The 21,050-nt window shown below is 33.1% G+C and overlaps 2 protein-coding genes across 3 annotated transcripts; one reads left to right on the top strand and one right to left on the bottom strand.

Moving 5' to 3' along the window:
• Positions 1-5,436: 5,436 nt before the first annotated feature.
• LOC114763329 (tryptophan--tRNA ligase, cytoplasmic) lies at positions 5,437-12,902 on the bottom strand. Of its 2 annotated transcripts, XR_003742335.1 has the most exons (12): positions 12,503-12,902; positions 12,305-12,424; positions 11,632-11,817; positions 10,801-10,918; positions 10,169-10,255; positions 9,179-9,271; positions 8,158-8,238; positions 7,434-7,505; positions 6,998-7,066; positions 6,783-6,893; positions 5,777-5,897; positions 5,437-5,672 (listed from the first exon to the last, which is right to left on the bottom strand). XR_003742335.1 is itself a non-coding variant. In XM_028952955.1 (11 exons), exons 1-11 carry the CDS (start codon positions 12,724-12,726, stop codon positions 5,847-5,849), a joined length of 1,212 nt encoding a protein of 403 aa, XP_028808788.1. In that variant the 5' UTR covers positions 12,727-12,902; the 3' UTR covers positions 5,437-5,846. The 2 variants fall into 2 exon arrangements, 1 of the variants encoding a protein (XP_028808788.1); XM_028952955.1 differs by having other exon boundaries at positions 5,437-5,897.
• An 859-nt stretch (positions 12,903-13,761) lies between these two features.
• LOC114763327 (pentatricopeptide repeat-containing protein At1g02150) lies at positions 13,762-17,771 on the top strand. The gene is made up of 2 exons (XM_028952953.1): positions 13,762-14,198; positions 16,085-17,771. The coding sequence occupies exons 1-2, from the start codon at positions 13,836-13,838 to the stop codon at positions 17,300-17,302; spliced, it is 1,581 nt and encodes a 526-aa protein (XP_028808786.1). The 5' UTR covers positions 13,762-13,835; the 3' UTR covers positions 17,303-17,771.
• The last annotated feature ends 3,279 nt before the right edge of the window (positions 17,772-21,050 follow it).

Genomic DNA, 21,050 nt, shown 5'->3' with positions numbered 1-21,050 from the left:
ACTATGTGTTAGCCTATGGCTCCAGTCAGCGGTATAAGGGTGGACGGTGATATAAGGGAAGTAGCATATTGCATTATTTTTGGATATGTTGAAAAAAAATGAAATTGAATTGAATGTATCAAATCTGTGATTTTTAATATATACATATATACAGACATATAAACAGATTTTTGATTTATTATATATGGTTTGCTTGTATATGTTAGAATTTCAGTAGTTATTGAGATGTTTGATCTCACCCCCTATATTAACAATTTTCAGGTGAAGGATCTAGTAGGAATCAAGGGAAAGCACGAATGGAATGAGTTGTGAAGGCTTTTGTGCTCCTCAAGCAAATGTTATGTTATATTTTTATTTGCTATGACTATAAGACTTTAATAGTTTATTTTGTTGTTATGTTAGAAATATTTTGAAATTATGACTTGTTTGAAGTATTAGAAATATGTATGGACTTTTAAATTAAATATTTTGTTGCGTATATTGATATAATTATGTGAGGTGTTAGATCTTTCATCTCTACATTTCTTTTCTTTGATCACTCAAGATGACTACCTTAACTCACTCCCTCTCCCCTGACTTGCGTTGTTCACTAAAGGATAATAATTGTAATAAGTTTGTTTTAGTGATGCCCAAATGAAATATTATAATACTACTAGAAAAGCAAGTAAGTAAAATCTAGTTTTAATTACCTGCCACTTCTTGGGTTTGATTGGTTTTAGAATCTCCTTAGTCAACATATAATTGGTTTTTCTTATTCATATTTGTTGGAACAATTGTTGTCACTAAGCATTATTTTTCCTTACTAGATTCTTATTATCTTATATTGTATGTGAGAATAGATTCTAAGCTTTTAAGACATAACGTAAGCTTTAAAATAAGTTTGAAGAGTTATACATGAATTTGGAAGCATGTACTTTTAAGCCTATTTAAATACTTAAATTTTAAGTAGGCTTTTAAAAAGGCTTTCAGGTCTTATCAGGCCTTTTGAAGGCTCAGGCTCAAGCTTAAAAAAAAACCTACATGCAAGCTCAGGCTCAGGCTTTAGATCTCTGATGCAGGCAGCTTGTCAAGGGCCTATGGCTTGGCCTACATTTGGCCTGGCCTGACCTGACCTGTTTCCCAAAAAAGACAGGTTCAGGCCTGTTTAGTTAAACAGGCCAGGCTTAAGCTTTTTAAAAAGTCTGTTAAGCCTGTTAGGCCAGCCTAGGCCTGTTAGGAATTTATAATTATAATATATGAAAAAATTAATTAATGTTATTATTGTTAATGTGCTCTTTTAATTTATTTTTTAATTTTAATATATAGTTAATAGCTTAATCTTTTCTTAGATTTTGAAGTTTACATGACAAGTGAAGATAAAAATGTAATTTAAAATAATAATATCAATAAATAATATGATTTTTAAATCTTAAAAATATAAAGAAAATAGGAAAGAAAAATTTTGTTCCAGGAATGATAAATTAACTAACTTATATATTATGTTAATTTAAGTATGATACCCTCTTTATTCATTATAAAATTAGTATTTTTTCCTCTTTATTTATTTGTCTTAATTTTAATTTTGTGTGTGTACTTAAACGTAGTCTTATTCTAAATTTTAACATATAATTACAATTAGTTTTCAATAATATTCTTATAAATTATAATTAAGATTTAAAATAGTACTTATGATACTAAAATTTAAATAAAAGACAAGACTAGAAATTTAATTATTATGTATGTTTTTTTAATCTTAGCTTTTTTAAAAAAATAATAATTATAATTTGATTTTTTTAAAAATATAGGTCTTTTAACAGGCTTCAGGCCAGGCTAGGCCTTTATATAGGCCAGGCTCAGGCTGAAAAATAAGCATGTAACAAGCCACAAGCCAGGCTCAGGCCAATAGGCTCTAAAACAGGCCTGGCCTATTAAGAGCAAGCTTGGCTTGTTTCCACCCTTAAACCTATTTCCACCCCTAGCAGCCACTTAATTCCTTCTTTAGCTTTTTCACTACTGTAGACTTGTGATTTTTCAGAAAGCATTACTCCTTCTTCTACTCTAAACATTCCATCCTCATAAATCAAAATAGATTCAAGATAAACTTTTCTATTATTGTTTCTTTTCTATTTTTTTATTTCCTTTCTCATAATTCCTCTTTACCTTATTCCTTTCGTGTTTCCCCTTAGTCCATCATAAGCCTTCTTGTCATCATCATCTCCAAGCCTACATATATTTATTAAGGTGTGTACCTATTTTTCTTTTCCTTTTTCGTCTCTCTCTCCTTTCTCACATTTAACAACTATTGTTCATGAATATACACTCATATACATTAATAGGAAAAAGGATAAGAATGGTTTGACACCATTGACTACCGTTTTAAAACTTAATGTTTCTTTCTTCATTGATTTTCCCCCCCTCCCTCATCCTCTTCCTTGTATCATCCGTTTTCTTTTCAGATTTTTATGCCTCTTCGTATGACTATGTGTATATATTTATATATATATATATATATATATGCTTGATGGAAATATGAATATATATATATACACCCTTTATATCATCAGCCTTTTCGGCACTTCTCCCTTCTAATAATAGGTGTGTGCATATATATAGGCACGTATGTATATGTAAGACTTGTGTGTATAAATATAAAAGACGTTCGGTACTCTGCCCTTTATATATAGGCATGTATATATTAGGGGTGTTCATCAAGCCCGCTAGCTCGGTATGCCCGCCGAGCTCGCGAGAAAATGGCCCGGCCCTGCCCAGCCTGAAAAAAAAAACAGCCCAAAGAAAAATGGGCATTTTTGGATTGGGCATATTATGGGCAGGGCTAGGCTGTAGGCAAAGTATGCTGCCCTGCCCGTGATATATATATTTATAATTCTTTTTTTTTTGCCAGAAATACTTATAATGATATATAATATATATAATATTATATATTATTCTCTCCTCTTCCATTTGCCATAGATACATTTAGTGGTATGTGTAATACTTCTTTCTTAGTATCTTTTTAATGTTTTTCTAATATGGTTTAGTATCTTTTAGTTTGTTTTCATTGTTGGTTGTCTTGCAAAGATGCAAAAGCAAGCTCGCTTTAGTGTTGTATTAAAAGATATATCAATTTAAGACAAATCAAAGTTATTAATTTGTTGAATTTATTGTTTATTCAAGTATTTATTTCTTTATAGTTGTTATAAGATATCCTTACTTTAACTAAAAAAAATTTCACCAAGGTATCACTATTTGGGCTTGGAAGCCCGCCCTACTAAGCCCGTTATTGCCCAGTCTGAAAATGGTTAGGGCTTCTGTGGGTAGGGCAGGGCAGCGGGCTGCGTTTATTTTTCAGGCCGGGCATCGAGCAGGGGGCATGTCCTGTCCAGCCCTGCCCAGCCCATGAACACCCCTACTATATATTTATAATACATTTGGGAATATATATATCGAGTAATTTACGAATCGTTAGTGGGTTGAAGGCTATATATATATATATATATATTCTTGAACTTGAAATACAGTAAGAATTTCATATAAGTTATTATGAAATGTAAAATTTTAATAGTACTTATGAAAAGTTAATTAGAAGAAATTAGTAATATTTGTTGTGGGTTCTAGGATAACTTTGAAGTTTTAGAGTAACCTTCATATAACATTAAAATAAGTATAGGATATAATTTTTTTGTCTAAAATTGTAAATTAATATTTCATTATGTTGACTTTTAGATTCTCTTCGAGAGCCTTCTTGATTGGAATTATTATTGTGATTGTTGGAGAGCTAGAAGAAACCAGGTAACTTGGGGTTTTTTCATGTGTGTGCAATCTTTATCTATTATGATTAAATTTGTATTGACTCTATCCACTTAATTGGTACAAATAAATAAATAAAACTAAAAAAGTGAAAGGATATAATAATATTATCTTATGTGTTATTTGAATTCTCTTGCAAGCATGAATGTGTTTTGGTTGTTTTGTGAAAATTTATGGTAAATTGTTTTCTTTCAAGCATGCTTGCATATATAGCATTTGCTACATATTCATAACATGCATAGGCAGTTGGACTTGGGAGTTTATGATACTGATATACGTGACAAACTATGACCACGTGGTTTGTCTCCACTTAGCACAAAGTGATTGGCCTTTTTAGAGCCCTGTTCCTTAATACTTACTTGGCCAGGTTTGTAAAGGGGGAACATGGGACAATGACACCTCCTGGTTCTTTTAAGAAAGGGAGCCATAGTCTAGGTTTGGGTTTTGTATCTTTGGCCAAATATATCCTAAGTACTGGAGTAGCTTTGGTCAGTCTAGTGTGTAGGCCAGACCATGTATAAGCCTATGGTTCCAGTCAGCGGAATAAGGTTGGATGGAGCAACAAGGAAGGAAGCATCCATTACATATGAACATGATATATTATTAAATTAGTTACATATTTTGCTAACAATTATTTAAACTGTTGCAATATCTGTTTGCCTAGCTAATATGAAAGTGGTTGGGTAACGGGTGTATCTACATGGTTGAACTCTGGTTACTGAGACGTTTGTGCTCACCCTTTTAATTTAACATTTTTAGGAAAAGGTTCAAAATGAGGGAAGGCACCTGAGGAGTGAGCTTGAAGGCTCTGTTGTATTCCTCATGTGTGGTACATGTTTCCTTCATTTATATTTAACTTTGCCATGGCTCTAAGATATTTCTTTTGTGTTCTTTTTTTTTAAAAAAAAAGAATATACTCGATTTACATGATAACTCTGCTAATTTAATATTTAAATTCTATTTACACTTCAATCTTAGTCTTAAAATAGTTTTATTTTCGCTTATTAATAAGTATACAGTTTTTAACCATGGTAGACTTTTGTCACTCTAGTTTTATCTTTTCTATCATGATTAATTTTTATCAATCAGGTTTCAAATTTTTCTACCATGATAGATGTCTTTTGAATTTGTCTTCGTCATAATTACACAACCTTACATCATTATGATCATTACGAAAGAATGGTGTTACATACCAAAAAAAAAAAACTATTTCAACATGACAAGTGTCTTTTGTTTCTTGGTTTTTAATTTAGAGGGATAAATAGTAAGAGCGATACAAATTTAACGTGTTACAAACTAATATGTAGTGGTGATTCTATTTTTTTTGTTCTTGGCAAATTTTTATTTCCATTTCCCATGTTGGCTTCAATTTCTGATTTTGCTTTGGCTTATGACTCTTGACATTGATTATGGCAAGGGAAAAGGTGATTAAAGCGAAGGAATAGGGGAAAAAATTGCAAGGACAGTATTTAAGTATGTTCATTTTATGGTTATTAAAAGTCATTATAATCAGCATTATATTATATTTTGTTCCCTCTAATTCAATGAACCAAACGAGCGCCCAGCTTCTAGGGAATAGAAAAATAATTAGCTTCCTCTTCCCTTTTTTTTTTTTTGTTTAAATTAAAAGGGCAATCATTAACAGCATGGTTACAAGTAAAATTCGATGTACAATCTCCCACTTATGGGGGGAGCTACCATGCCCACTGGGCCAATGGCAAGTAGTTAGCTTCTAGTGACTAGAAAAGTAATCCTCCGTACCAATTGTCAATACATATTCAGTGGAAATAATGTTTCCACTTTTCAGCTGTGCCATTGTCCCAAATGAATATCCATTGCAACATGCTTTTGCATTTCTTCCGTATTCAAAATAGCCTATAACCAATCTGAAACAAGAAACATTTTTTCCTGAAATTACAAATTACAAATCTTCTCTATAAGACAACAAAATAAAGAGCATGTCTTAGAGTCAATTTTCGAATGCAGAAACCTGTAAAATCTACTCAGCCATCGATCTTCAAACAATTCTTGGATGGAAAATAATTGATGAGACGAGAACTTCAGTCAAACATGTGGGGAAGCGGTCTTACTGCCATGAATGCATCCACCATCTGAAGGGAAAAAATGAAAATTGTGGCTTTAAATTTTGCATTTTATAAATCCAACTCTTGTAAAGATGAGGTAAGCAACCAATCATATTTAAACTTCGGTCATGAATGTACAGTGCTTAATGTATTAGATTGGCTCAAACTTACAACTGTGTGAACTATATAGAATACAAACAAAATAAAACATGCTAGACATACTGAATTGGTTCATAAGATGAAAAAGTTGCCACCCTGTATTAATTAAATAATTACTATACCCCGACGGAACCCTTTAAAAGATCAGCAATAAATGAAACGAGTAGCACAGCATGCACTAAAGTAGATGTCAAATAATCAATCCACTTGTTATTTCATTTCTTGTTCTTCTTTTAAAAATGTAATTTCAAGAATCTTTAAGTATTTATTAGTCAAAACAGTCATTCTGTTTAAGACATGCAGACCCCCCCCCGGGGGGGTGTTTACATAGAAGCACAGTTTATCTAAAAGTCTCAATTTTCCCTCTGATAGTCTAGATAGACTAATCATACGAAATTTGGGACAACAAGATGACAAAAAGAAAAGGGGTAGTGGGGGCCTTATTATCTTTTCTTTACCCCAGTGGAACCTCTATTATTTTCTTAATCAGGAATGTACTGGGAAAACAGGATTTTCTTCTCAAAACCTTCATAAGCCCTATAGTAAAATTCTGCACCGTCTATCGAGCTGAAGGTAGATGTTCTGTTAATATCGGACGTAATGCAGGTGAGGTAGTATTACATTCTTATTTCCATTCTCAGAGAATCCGAAAACCAAGATTTCACAAATCATCCACCAATGTCAATCAGTTGTGTAGTTAACCAGTTTAATTACTCATGTAGACCAAAAATTGTATGAGCAGACAAAGCTCACCTCTTCAGTCACAGCAGCCCGAGCTCTACGATGTCTTTCTACCAATTCAGTCAAAACTTCAATTAGGCGTTGCTTCACCTCGCCAGTTAGCAAGCGTCCAGCCCCATATTCCTTGGAATGCCAGAAAATCAGAGAAGAAACGTACTAATTCTTATCAAGCTACTGGTAAGGATTTCAGGTAAACAGACTTTCAAATTAAACAATAGAAATCTAACCTTCTTCATATGTTCAAGCTCAGCATCATCCTCTAAGAAGAAAGTAAGGTATTTTATAGGTATATCAACCTGAATAAAGTAAAAGTGAAAATATATCAACATTCTTGAGCTATAAAATACTTGGTAGCAAGCAACTAACATAAGCAAAGGAATTGACTGGACAGTTAAGGGGGCACTAACTCAAAAGAAATTGGTACTGGTAGACAAATGAGCAGAACGTGGCATTATTAAATTAACTTTCACACCACATACATAGGATTGTGTGTGAAGGATAAGACATTCATGGGACCAAAATTGCAGAAACTTTTACATTTGTATTTCTGAAATTTAAGAAACTTAAATTTGAGTAATCTTGTCCACACCACACTTAATGATATTCACCCGTACAAGCACACTATTCCTTAGAGGAAAAAGGCAATATGGAAAAAAATTCTACCTCAAGATTTGCTCCCAGTTGCCTATGTTTCTCAATAGAGTCTTGTCCACCAGAGAATGCATATTTGTTTATCTGGCAAAAGACACATGGGAGAAAATAATAAGAATTGTATGCGCAGACAGGGAATCAGGAGAGAAGAGCGTTAGAGAGGGAAGAAAGGTGGCAATCCCATTGAATCTTCAGATTACCCACTAACATAGAGCAATAAAGCAAGTTATACTAAATGATAAATGAAAATATAGGTAATCAATGACTTGGCAAATATACTGATTGAGGAATAAGAATTTCCAAAATCTTGTGCAGTCAAGGGCAAGCCATGCCACATCACATGAAAACCCTATGGAATGAAGCATGGACAAATCATGGGGTCCAAATAACGTGTTGAAATTTAATTAATTATGAAGTTTACGGGAGACAAGCACTGCCTTCTTGACTTCTTGGTTGAGGAGGCTTTAATACCGTCAAAGTGCAATAACAGTAAACGTCTTCAAAAAGTGAATAGAAAACCTGAAGTCTTTTGCAGATAAACTCAAAGTAAAGGAACTAATAACACCCCCCCCAAAAAAAAAAAAAAAAAAAAACCACCATCAAGAAAAAGACAGAGAAATTCCAGTTTAGGAAACGAGAATGTAGCTAATTTATCATATGTTCAGGAGATTCTGCAAAATATAATAGACACAATTGGGAACACGTAAGCTGCTAGCAGAGCAATTTCAAAACAAACCTTAGTTTTAATATCTTTCGCAGAATCAGTCACATATATAGCAGAATTGGGATCACTAGCAGACATTTTTCCCGTCTCCCCCTGGAAGCATCCAAATTCAAATAAAGCAGTGAGCGAAAAGCAATCTATTAATAATAAACAGCAAGCAGGAAAAGAAAAAGCTAGATGGGCAGATACCTATTTTGGAGTAAACTCTTGAAATCCACATGCAATTCATTATAGGCTTAATATTTAAAGGGAAAGGCAGTGGAGTCATTTCATAGCTTCTCAGAAAGTTAACCAGATTTTTTTTGGGGGGGGGGGTGTCACTAATCATGTCATTAATTAAGGGATAAGATTCTTAAATAACCCGGAAGTATCCACAAAGGAGTATCCATTATTTGGAAGTTTTTTTCAGCTTTTATATGCCCTGGAAGTTTATATTCGTAGCAAAAATACCTTGATCCACTGTTAAGTTTGACTATTAAATTATGTGGTTTGACTAGGGTCTTTAACAATTAAACTTAATGGCATATACGGTTCAGGGTAGAAATGCTACAAAATAAAACTTCAAGAGCATCTAAGAGCCAAAAAAAAAAAAAATTCCAAGTGTTGAGTGCTCCTTCGTAGATACTTCCGAAGTATTTAAACACCTTATCCCATTGATTAACCATAAATGCTATTAATCATGGGACTTCTCACATATATTCACTGGAAATTTGTACTTTTTAACCCATTTCACAGATTTTGTTTACTTTTTTTGGGACACATAACATAGAAAGTTAAAGGTAGTAGTTACAATTAGGTTACTATACATACAGCCAAATTGGAACACAAACGTCAAACAAGAAACATTGGATTAGCAACAACTCAAAGCAATGTTACGTTAGCATTCCAACAGCCAAATCTATACACAAGAACGGCAGAATCACACATGCAAACTAATAACTTGCGTATTTATAAATAAGTAAATATTAGTGGTCCAATCCAAAAAAATAACATAAAATAAAAGAATTCTTTCTTAACAACAACATTATAATACCTGCAAGGCAGGGAAGAATGATGATTCTATCAATGCAGGCTTGTGATATCCCATCCGAGGAGCAACATCACGTGTCATTCTAAAATAAGGATCCTGGAGATGTCATAAAGAATAACTATTATAGAATGTTAGCAAATTTGAAATGCGCATTCATCATAGCTTTCAAGTCGGGAAAACCTAGAGAAAGAAAGTGTGTCCAAATGGAAGGTCAAAAGTTGTAACATATATAACTTTCTGCCCAAAGCAGTTAAAAAAGTCTTCAGGTTTGAAAATTGAAAGTAAAAAAGTACAACTGCCTTGTGTGGTTATCATATTAGTAGGGGTCACTGGATGTAAAGAAATAACCTGTTGTCATTATATTTGTTTGCTCCCTTCCTATTCTCATTAATTTTGACTCTTTATTTTGTAAAACATAGTATGCACTACTTTCAAGTATTTAATGCATGATTTAACATGAGATTGAGTGTTCCTTTAACCATTAGGAATAACTTAAGGCTAGCACGAACAAGTTTTCATCCATCCAATGATTAACTACCATGGGTAAGGCAAACTCAGAATTTAAACCCAATACTTCTTAGTCATGAACATGAGGTCTACCAAAAGCGAAAAAATTGAACAGCTACTTTAAGAAATGAACTATTTCGCTACACAAGTGGCAACTTCAGTAAATAGCAAACCCCATAATTACGTGTAAGTTGACAAACAATTTAAGCCAGATACGGGGCTTCAAATGACAGCTTGATACTTTGGTGCACTGTCATAGATAAAAGCTGAATGTTTTGAAGTTGCAACAGGTCCCTTTTCAGTTTTTCCTTTTCATTCTCATATTGACTCATATGAAGACAACTGTAACATAATGGATCCCATTACACCAAATTTACAAGAAACAATGTAAAATTTAATCAGATGTTAACATATAGTGTCTTATTAGTCAATTCTATGCACAATCAACATGAAAACTGCCACAAAAGTGCTTGATGACAAACAGACCTGATCAATTGCACAAGGGATCAAGCAACGGAGGTTCTGTTTGCCAGAAAAAAGGTGAGGAAATGAACTGGGAAATGACGGAACAGCCTGCATGAAGAAATGAAGCTTCCATAGTAACTTTCATGTATGATGCATTAACCTCCAAGTATCCAACATGATCAAACAAAAACAAATCTAGGAAAGCATCTTTTCCCTTTTTTTTCCCCCATGGGAGAATAGGAGATCAAATCTATTATATGCAAATTGCCTTTTGGCCACATTTTCTGCTTCAACAAACACAAACACATATATGTGCTTTTACACAATAAGTTCAGCGTTCCAGACAAATCAAGAAGCAACAGATTGTGGTGGGAATTTTGTTGATATGGAAAAACTTTTGCATCATAATAAGCAAGTGCAAAACTTAAAATTGAAGAATACTAACAACCAGATCAGGGGGAAATACAACAACAATTACAGCTAAATGAAACCTTTCAGAGGCTTGAAAAGACAATCAAGGGAAGAAAGGGTGTAAATGTAAAGGGACAAGTTCAAGCACCCGGCAACCAATTTTTTCCCCCAAAAAAAAAAATCGCTGACAGAAATATAGAATGGTACTTCCGTCACAGAGGTGGAGCAGAGAAGAACCTTACTTGCACTGGTGGAAAACTAACTTTTCCAATGTGATCTTCACCGGTGAAACCAAAAATGCCAACAGCCTGATTATAAGTTACACGCTTTGCAACCTGTACCATGTTCTTGTAAAAAGCGCTGGCAAGGAAAGCTTTTGTCAAAAAGAAACAATGTATATAAAAAATTGAAGTTCTGAGCAAAAAGCATGCATAGTCAGTGTTATTCTATAATGAAAGTGATAATTCATTCAAGAAGTAATGTACAGAATAAACTTCCACATAGTTTAATATCATGATCTGTATGTAAGACTCCAAGCAATCTGATCAATCCCCCATGAATTTTAGATTTGGAACTCTCAATTAATACAGGCCAAATCTATAAGCTGGTTGAATATGACATAATTCTCTTTTGGAAGACCAAACATCAGAGAGGAAGCTCTTTTTACTTCGTTGAATATAGAGATATTGTATGATAAACTAAATGGATTTCCTAAACCAATGAGTTTCATCTGTACACATTTAATAAGGATCAAGCTACAACAAATTGGACTTAAGATGTCAATAACTACTAATAATGAGGAAAGTGAAAAGTCCTTTTATTTTCATTTTAATGGGCAAGACGCTCCTAGAAGATTGAACATCATTTAAGCATTGTAAATTCTATTTTCATTTTTTTGGTCCAATTCAGTTCCTCAATGGTAGCAGGATTCCAGAATCTATATAGATTCATATCTAATCCAATGAAATTCCTAAAACCGTAGATAGTATAGAATTTGATAAAACATCTTAAATTTATGAAAGCATACTTGAAAATATATCATCAGGCCAAAGCTACCCTCATGTCAAACTCACCCGCCAACAAAATCAAAATCAGAGAAAATGAATGTCTTGGAAATATCAAAGCCACAAGCAATAATATCCTTAGCATTCTCTCGTGCAAGTCTTTGGCTCTCCTCTATGCTGAGATTTTTCCACAAGAACTTCTCATCATCTGTGAGTTGGATAACAAGAGGAACCTTAAAGGCATCTTGCAAATACCTACACACATTTTAAACTAAGTTAACATCCTTTTGAAACAGTACGGTTTTTGTAATTCTTCATTTCCTTAAATAAAAGGGAAAACCATATTGGAGGTACCTATACTTTTTTTCAATTTTCAATTTGGTACCTATGTGTTTTTTGTTCTTAACTAAATCTTTATTTTTCCTCTATTAACATCATTAATCCTTATGTAGAGACTAAAAATATCAATAGAACAAAGTTATAAGAGCTAATGTTGCTAAAAAGATAAAATTAAATGTTTAATTAAAGGGAAAAAAACACATAGGTACCAAATTAAAAATGAAGAGAAAGTATAGGTACCTTCAATATGGTTTTCCCTAAATAAAATAATTTGAACAGTATATGCTAATTTACAAACTTCTGTTCTCTTGCTGCATACTTTGTTGCAGAAGAAATTGAGTTATATGTCCATATAATGATTGAACTTTTTCTCTTTTAACTGCCAAGCGCATGTTCAACTTACTTGGTAAACATAAACGGAATCAGATGACCCAGATGCAAAGCTTCTGAAGATGGTCCTCGTCCTGTATACAAATAGAACTTCTCTCCTCTTTCATATGCATCCAAAATTTCATGGAAATCGCTGCGTCCAAATAAGAAATCTACATTAGAATTGAATTTCTTCTATGTAGGAGAAAATTCAAACAGACAGAACGCATACCGGTGAGCGAAGAAAACACCACGACGGAGGAAGACATGAGCAGGACGAGAAGTCAAGCGCTCAACCCGCTCAATATGAGAATGTTCAAGCCGTTGGCAGCCAAAACGATCGATGAGCTTGTCATAGTCGATCTTCCCTCCATCCTTGGCGGAAACCTCCCATGGACTCACCACCTGCTCCTCTTCTTTTTCTGCTGCTTTAGCTTCAACCTCCATAGCCGCCATTTCGACGATTCTTATGTGACAGGAAGAGATAGAAACTGGGATTAGAGACTTTGCGATTCAATGAAGAGAGAGAAGATTCTGATCGATTAGAGCCGAATTGAGAGCCGTTGCGGCGTTGCCCCTCGCGCTTCAGCTGAGAAAGTTGTCAAGGGGAATGGATCAGTGAGCCAGTGAGCGTGGCCCTGTGAAGCACTATTCTAGAGTTCCTCGTCTTATTTTCCAAAATTTAAAAAAAAATTGTGAGAAACTGAAAATAAAAATTCTAAATTTTTTTTCACAGACTTAAAAAAGTTTAATTGTGGGCATAAAAATTAAATTATAAGTTATTATAAATATTGCATAAACCTAACTCTTTGAATTTTTCTAATGATTCTTTAACTTTGAATATATTAAACTCATAACTTCCCAAATGAATGATCAGACCGAGTTTTTTTTATCCTTAATGTCATTATGTTTCTATTATTTTTCTAACTAGACATATCATGAGAAATATTTTTATTATAATAACTCATTTATTGTACTACTTTCGGTTTTTAATACAAGATTCTGTTTGACTTTTATATTAATTTTAAATATAAGATTTTAATCCATTTTGTCTCTCATATTTACTCAATTTTTTAAAGATAATCCTTTTAATAATTATAATTTTAACCAATACACTTGATTAATAAGGATACTTTAGGAAAGACAATACATATTTATTACAAATAGTTAACTTAACTTCTTTTCTTAACTTTCTCAAATTAGTCAACTAGCTCTTATAATTAGGACAAGAGGTAGTATGATTTGTACTAAAATATTAATTTGTAGGGAAAAATATGAAAAATTCCTTATCAGAAACTTTACTGGTAAGGGAGACTTAAATAACAATACTTTGTTAAAAATTTGCGGAGTATTAATGCTTTTTTTGATATAAAAATTCATTGAGACAAGTAAAATTTTTAAAGAGGATTGATTCCTATTTTTTCCTATTTTTATTAATTTAATTTAATTTCGCTTGCATCATCATTTTGGGATACTTTGTCCTCCCTTTTTATTATCTCCTTCGGGCAAAGAGCACATCTACTTCCCGCTTTCTAGGTCGAGCTTGTACCACTGAACCCAACAACATGCTCCTTCAATCCTCCCTGCACCATCAAAACGTATCTCTTTCATCGTCTCTATGTTACGCTCGACCCCTTCCTCTGAAAATTTCCACTTGCACACTTCGACAATCCGTATGTTTCCAGAGACTCTCCATCAGATGCTCAATCTCTAAAGTTCATAGCTACGGAACTCTGGACTATGAGCGAAGACCCATTGTGAGATGGAACGATGTGTACAGGAGAATATCGTTGATGAAAAACCCAGAGTTGGGTTCTGCGAGTGTGTTGAATCAGTGGGAGAATGAAGGGAAGACTCTCACAAAATGGGAGCTTTGTAGAGTGGTGAAAGAATTGAGGAAATACAAGAAGCATGACCGAGCTCTTGAGGTCAGAAACTGAAAATGACTTTCTATCTTTCGTAATATTTAATTCGCTTTCTGTGTATTTTGGTTGACAGCTGTGATTTATTTTGTTACTTTGTTTAGTTCGTGATGGATGATGCAAATTCAGGATTGAATTGGTTATTTAGTTTTGATACTATACTTCTATGCCAAGGTATTATTTGACTAGCTGAAACAAGAGGGGACTGTGTTAAAGTTTACATGTGTGCTGAATTGCTGTACCCAAGCATTAAATTTGGGGTTTTAGACCAAGGTCCTCAGAGTTTGTAGAAAGATCAAAGGGTAGGATAGAATTGTTGCTTGTTGGAATAGGAGGTCAGAATTTTCAGCTTATGCAAATTCAGTGATCCAATAATGTAAAATGAAAGAATTTTTGCGGTATTGAAAGATATTTAGTTAAATATGTACTAGTATATGGATCTTCACTTACCATAACAGGGTTGTAGGCTGGCCATGTGCTAGTTTTCTAGCCCCAAAGAAAGACTGCAATACAGGCATTACCATCTTTCTAGTGGAAGGATTTGATACCCCATTGATACAAATTTACATCACTCCGTCCAGATTATTAGCTTGTTGTGTGAAATTGCTTTGAGGTCTATGCTATGTTAAGCATTGATTTTTGCCCCATGGGACATCTTATTACTTTGTTATGAGTAGAGGGACAAAAGGAACATATAAAAGCCAAAAAGAAAAAAAAAAGATATACTCATGAATAGTTTTTTTTTTTTTTGAAGTGTGTTGTAGAATATATATATATATATATATTTTTCAATCCTTCAACAAACTCTACAGAGCAGCTAGCTCTGCCTTTCAGATGATTTCAAATTTTCAATCATTAGCATTTTCTGCTCCAACCAAATGGGGCGAGATAGAGGGTGAGAGGAAGAATGAAGATTCTACAAATTGAGGGTATTGCTTGTGTCACAATCCACACCAAAATAAACCATTTAGCTGTGCCACTTCTGTATTGCTTTCCTTGCTTCTGAGTGTAAATTATCAGAAGAAGAAATTAAATTTAGGGGAAAATCTCGAACTGTTCTGTCTTGATCTCCCCCCCCCCCCCAAAAAAAAAAAAATTCAAGATTTCTAAGCAGAATCTGTTAGGCTTTTTTCAAGCTTCATTATGTGTCATCTGAGGCAGTGGCTATATGCATAGTTGACATTCTTGGACTATCCTTCACTCTGTAGAAACCAAGAATAAGTTCCAATAATTTGGAAGCATCAATGTAGCATATCAAAACTTGGCTTAAAATATGTGCGCTATTCAAAATTTTGGTATAAAGTATTAGGCACCAGATTAATCGAGACTGCAGTATAACCTGATTGATTCCTTGGGAGCTCTATCTTTGTCTGAGCCTGAGAAAGCATGCTTTCTATGTCATTTTTTATGTAGAATTTGAGTTTGGAGGATTATTGTACTATTATTACTTATTTTATTTTGAGATTTGGGATTTGTCAATACTATGACCGTTATTCGTGAAATTCATACAATTCCAAAGCCCATTTTTCGTTCCCCACATTGTGAGATGGTCTAATGGCTTTTAAATTTATCAGATGGTGGGATTGCACATTTTATTTACTTTCTTTTTAGGTAAAGGGAAAGACTGTTTTCTTGTAGTAGATGATCATTTTTCTAACATGAAAGATGAGCCGAGGTGCCTGAGCAGAATTCTTTCTTTTTCCCTCACTATTGTTTCCATTTATCGTGCTAATTGTCTAAAAGAAACTCAGATATCTTGAATGACATTAATATCTCAGCGTTGAAAAACATTGATAAAATATATCTTCTGTTGTTCGCCTTATAATATGCTTTTATTAAGCTTGAAAAATATCACATGAATAAAATCCACTTACCATAAGCAAATCTTGCAGGTATATGAATGGATGAACAACAGGGGGGAGAGGTTTAGACTATCTGCAAGTGATGCTGCAATTCAATTAGATCTTATTTCCAAAGTTCGTGGAGTTTCTACTGCTGAAGAATATTTTCTTAAGTTGCCTGATAAATTAAAAGAGAGGAGGACGTATGGGGCTCTTTTGAATGCCTATGTACGTTATAAGATGAAAGAAAAGGCAGAATCGTTGCTTGACACCATGAGGAGTAAAGAATATGCAACTCATTCACTTCCATTTAATGTAATGATGACTCTGTACATGAACCTAAAGGAATATGATAAGGTTGACTTGATGGTTTCAGAAATGATGGAGAAAAACATACAGTTAGATATATATTCATATAATATCTGGTTATCTTCTTGTGGATCACAAGGATCATCAGAAAAGATGGAACAAGTCTTTGAGCAGATGGTGAAGGATAAGTCCATTATTCCAAACTGGACTACGTTCAGCACACTAGCTACAATGTACATTAAGATGGATCTGCTGGAAAAGGCTGAAGAGAGCTTAAGAAAAGTTGAGAGTCGAATCAGAGGTCGAGATAGGATACCTTATCATTACCTCCTGAGTTTATATGGAAGTGTTGGTAAAAAGGAGGAGGTTTATCGTATGTGGAATACCTATAAATCGGTTTTCCCCACTATTCCAAACTTGGGGTATCATGCTATTATTTCTTCTCTGGTTAGGATAGGTGATATTGAAGGTGCGGAAAAACTCTATGAGGAATGGCTTTCTGTGAAAACATCTTATGATGCTAGAATAGGAAATCTTCTCCTAGCGTGGCATGTGAAGAATGGAAATATAGATAAAGCTCAGGATTTCTTTAAACATATGCTTGATGTTGACGGGAAACCGAATTCAAGTACATGGGAGATTCTTGCTGAGGGGCATATTAGAGAAAGGAAGGTTTCTGAGGCCTTGTCTTGCTTTAAGGAAGCTTTCATGGAGGAGGGTTCAAAGAGCTGGAAGCCAAAGCCTGTGAATGTTTCTGCATACTTCAAGCTCTGTCAAGATGAAAATGACACGGCAAGCTCCGAAGTGTTAATTGAATTGTTGCGACAATCAGGACTTCATAATGATAAAGTTTATGCATCACTCATAGGATTATCTGATATAGCAGAAAATAACAATGACAATGAGAACACAGATGATGGTTCCCAGACTCTTCTCAACCAGCTGGAGGATAACCTTTGAATTAATACTCACATTTTCTTTTTATCTTTTTTCCTATGGGGTGAAAAGCGCAATGCTAGAGTATAACAAGGGGAAATTGTTGTAAAGACTGATCTTATTCCAGTTTCAGAGCAAATGCACCTTTTCAGGGAAGTTATGAAGAGCCTCAGTTATATGGTTCAGGTTCTGCTAAATGCTGTTGGAACATCAAAATGCAGAATTCTCCATTTGCATTCTGTAGACCATTTGAAGGTTTCTTTCTAACTGGTCACCGGTCCCTATAATGCCCTCTGTATTTGCATTAGCCTTTCTTTCTTTCGTTCTTTTTTCAATTTTGTTTTTTAATGTGGGTCATTATAGTGTGGGCACTTTTATAATTGGTGAAGGATTAATAGTTGCAAGCAACAGTGCAACACTATATGATATTTGCCATACATTTTTGCTCGTTCTTTCTTTACATCTCAATACTATCTGCCTGATTGATATTAAAGTTGACGAATCATCTGATATATTATTGTCACCAGTGTTCATTTGCACTCATACTGAAGCCAAATTGAATTTGAAGATGATCTATATCTCAAATAACTTGCTTAAAGGATTCTGAAAAAAGCTAAAATATAGAAAACCTCTCCAAACTTTGGCTTAATTGGTTTATGCCAGTTTTTGTATTTTTTATTACATGTCATGTTAACTTTTTAAAAAATAGTTGGTATTTGGCGTGTTTTTCTAAGTATTTTATGTTTTGATTCAAAGAGGGCGTGGACCATTTTGTCATTTCCATGCTCTAAAATTGCAAGGATGGTTTTCCAGGTGCAACAAGACAAAGCTCCACGGGTGAAAAAAATCTCAGGCAACAAAACGAAATGGTCAAAACCGATTAAGGCTCCGTTTGGGTGACACCCCAAACCATGGTTTGGGGACCCAAACCATGGTTTGGGTGATAAGTCACCCAAACACCCCCTCCAAAAACCAAAACCATGGTTTTGGGTCAAAACCATGGTTTTGACTCCAAAACCATGGTTTTGGAAAAAGCAAAATTTTTTTGCTTTTGGAGAAAAAAGGGAGAGTGTGAGGGCCTATATGATATGTATCTTGTTATTTTTTTTATAAACATATTTTTTATAAATATATTTAATCTTATATTTTATAAATATATATACACATTAATTATTTATTAATTATATTGTCTTATGTATTATTAATTATGTTGGTAAAAAACATATTATTAATAATTTTATTCTTTCAAATTAAAATATATCATAAAATCTATTTTTTCTGTAATTATCATATTAACTTGTGTCTTTTTTTTAGTAATTTGTATGTATAAAAAATGCTTCTGATAACAACTATCCAAACACTCTCACTTCTCAGAATCACTTTTTTACAAAATCTATTCTTCACAGAATCTATTTTTCCCAGAATCTATTCTCCAGAATCACTTTTCCAAACCACGGTTTGGTTTCATCCAAACACACCCTAAGAAGAACCTCAATTAACCAAGTTGTGTACAGCGTGAAATACAAGAACTTGAAACTTACAAGCAAGGTCCAAAATGGTGATCCACTTGCCAACACAACGGCTGCACGGTGGATCTCTGATACATGTTTGGCAAATGGTAGAATCAATAAAAAAAAAAAAATTATCATCTCCAGTCTTTAATATAAGAACTAACTTGATATTTAATTTGATCTTAAATATAAAATTCTATTTTACTTTGTCTTTTATATTTATTTACATTTTTTCAAAATAGTTCTTATAGTGGAACTCATATTATAAATTTCCATGAAAGGATAATTTTATATTATTAATAATGATATTTTAAAAAAGATAATATATATTTATTACAAATAATTAATTTAACTAACTTCTTTAATATTTCTAAATTAGTCGATCAATTTTTATATTAAGAACCGAAAGTAGTATTATATGTTTCATGAAATAGAATTTTTCTTACATATTTACTTTGTCTGGATTTTACTCACTTCTCTCGTTCCATTTCCATCTTCTTCTGATTTTTTTCCTGGCCTTCTTCATTTTCATCCTCCTCCTCCTTCTTCAGTCATCCCATTCTTTCTTCTTTTCTTTGTTATTTGGATTTCTTTAATGTTGTAGTGCTTTCTTCTTGGACCATTTTAATTTAAAAAATAAAAGAAAAAACAAATTGCAATTTAGGCAGATAAGTCAACATCAGCAGAAAACAATGGCAGCAGCACGCCTTCAAATGTTAGGGGAAAAAAAGGGGGAAATAATAGCAATTTGAATAAGACAAATTAACAGATCATGCTTATCATATAAGCGTAATCACATAATTAGAGATAAAGAAAACAGAGACAGCACATTCCTTAACCACTAATTAATCCCTTTAATCTATTTGGAGAACCTGCTTTGGCTAAATGGTTAAACAACGCAATCTTAGAAGGAAATTTTTCTGCCTAAATCATACTATTTAATAAATTTTTCCCGAAACAGAGATTATAGCAATAAATTTTTCTTTTCCGAATTTTATGAACTGAGTTCTTTTGAGGAATTTCTTTTAACTGTTGACGAAAAAGGATTTTTGTTTAATTAATGAAATATCCTTATTTTGTATGGCACAAAAGTATTTAAAACAAGCTAATATGAATACTACTTTCATATAAGGTGATACAATACAATGAAAGAGTTAAGTTGAGAGTCCCAAATACTGTTTTAATGATAATTTTCAAAGTTGTTCTTTTAAAGTTTCCCTCTTGAAAGATATGGCTAGGAAAAAAATTTCCAAATAAAAATTATCTACATATAAATACCTCGACAAGTAATTTTTGAACCAGTCTTAACTTTGATAATTAAGTGAAGTGAACAAGTGGTTTATTTAAAAATAATAACTCATTTGACCATTTTTTACTAGAATGTTGACTAGTAGACTCAGATGATGACAAGCAGCACCAAGCACCAACTTCAAGACACTAAAATTAAAAGATGAACGCTGAGTTCCAGAATATGAACACCAGCGTGTGAACTCAAAGAAAATAAAGGAAACAAGCTAGCTAGTGGCCAAACTGCTATAATGACTTTTTCTCTGTGTTTTCAGTTCTAATAATTTTTTTTAATGCTAATCTTATTTGTTTTTCTCTTCCTTTTCTTAGTGTTTGGATTATATGCTTTATGTTTCCTAAAATTAATATAAAATATAAACTTTATATTATCTCTTATTCTTATTATAAGCTATTTTCTAGGAGGATTATTTATAGTTAATATAAGTCATTTGAAGAACCATTAATACTTATTCATTAATTTTTTCCCGGTAATTTATGGCTCTTCAAGTCTTCATGTTTTTCTCTCCCTCAAAATCTCATTGGTAAAGTTAAAAAATTTTATTTATTTAACACAGAATTAATAAGTTAACTGTTATTCTTTGATCCAAGCGAATTAGCTAAAATGCCTTATAATATGGAGTAAAGGAGGTAATAAATTATACTCCTCCGGTCTTTAATATAAGACCTAATTCTTGAGTTGGTTTTGGTCTTAAATATAAGACCCATTTCTCATATTCATTAATTTTCTCTAAATTACCTCTATGGATACTCCTTCAACTATAATCAAGTAGAAAAGGGAGATGGGGTATAAAGAAAGATGATTATGGTGTTTTAGGAAAAATGTGTCACTTTTCTTATAATTAACTAACTTACCTAATTTCCTTAATCTAATCAAATTAGTTAAATGGGTCTTATATTAAGGACCGGAGGAGTACTATTCATAAGTTATGTATAATTTTAGGATTAAGTTGCAA

The sequence above is a fragment of the Neltuma alba genome, unplaced genomic scaffold (assembly GCF_004799145.2).
Source record: "Neltuma alba isolate B1F8T4 unplaced genomic scaffold, ASM479914v2 tig00011274_pilon, whole genome shotgun sequence".
Classification (NCBI taxonomy): Eukaryota; Viridiplantae; Streptophyta; class Magnoliopsida; order Fabales; family Fabaceae; genus Neltuma; species Neltuma alba.
The sequence above is the reverse complement of the archived record's forward strand: the minus strand, read 5'-3'. Positions and strand labels throughout refer to the sequence as shown.

Coding starts and splice junctions, on each gene's coding strand:
- LOC114763329 (XM_028952955.1), bottom strand. CDS start 12,726: ATGGCGGCTATGGAGGTTGAAGCTAAAGCAGCAGAAAAAGAAGAGGAG. Junction 12,425..12,502: donor GGTGTTTTCTTCGCTCACCG/GTATGCGTTCTG, acceptor ATTTGGACGCAG/CGATTTCCATGAAATTTTGG. Junction 7,067..7,433: donor AACTGGGAGCAAATCTTGAG/GTAGAATTTTTT, acceptor TACTTTATTCAG/GTTGATATACCTATAAAATA.
- LOC114763327 (XM_028952953.1), top strand. CDS start 13,836: ATGCTCCTTCAATCCTCCCTGCACCATCAAAACGTATCTCTTTCATCG. Junction 14,199..16,084: donor AGCATGACCGAGCTCTTGAG/GTCAGAAACTGA, acceptor CAAATCTTGCAG/GTATATGAATGGATGAACAA.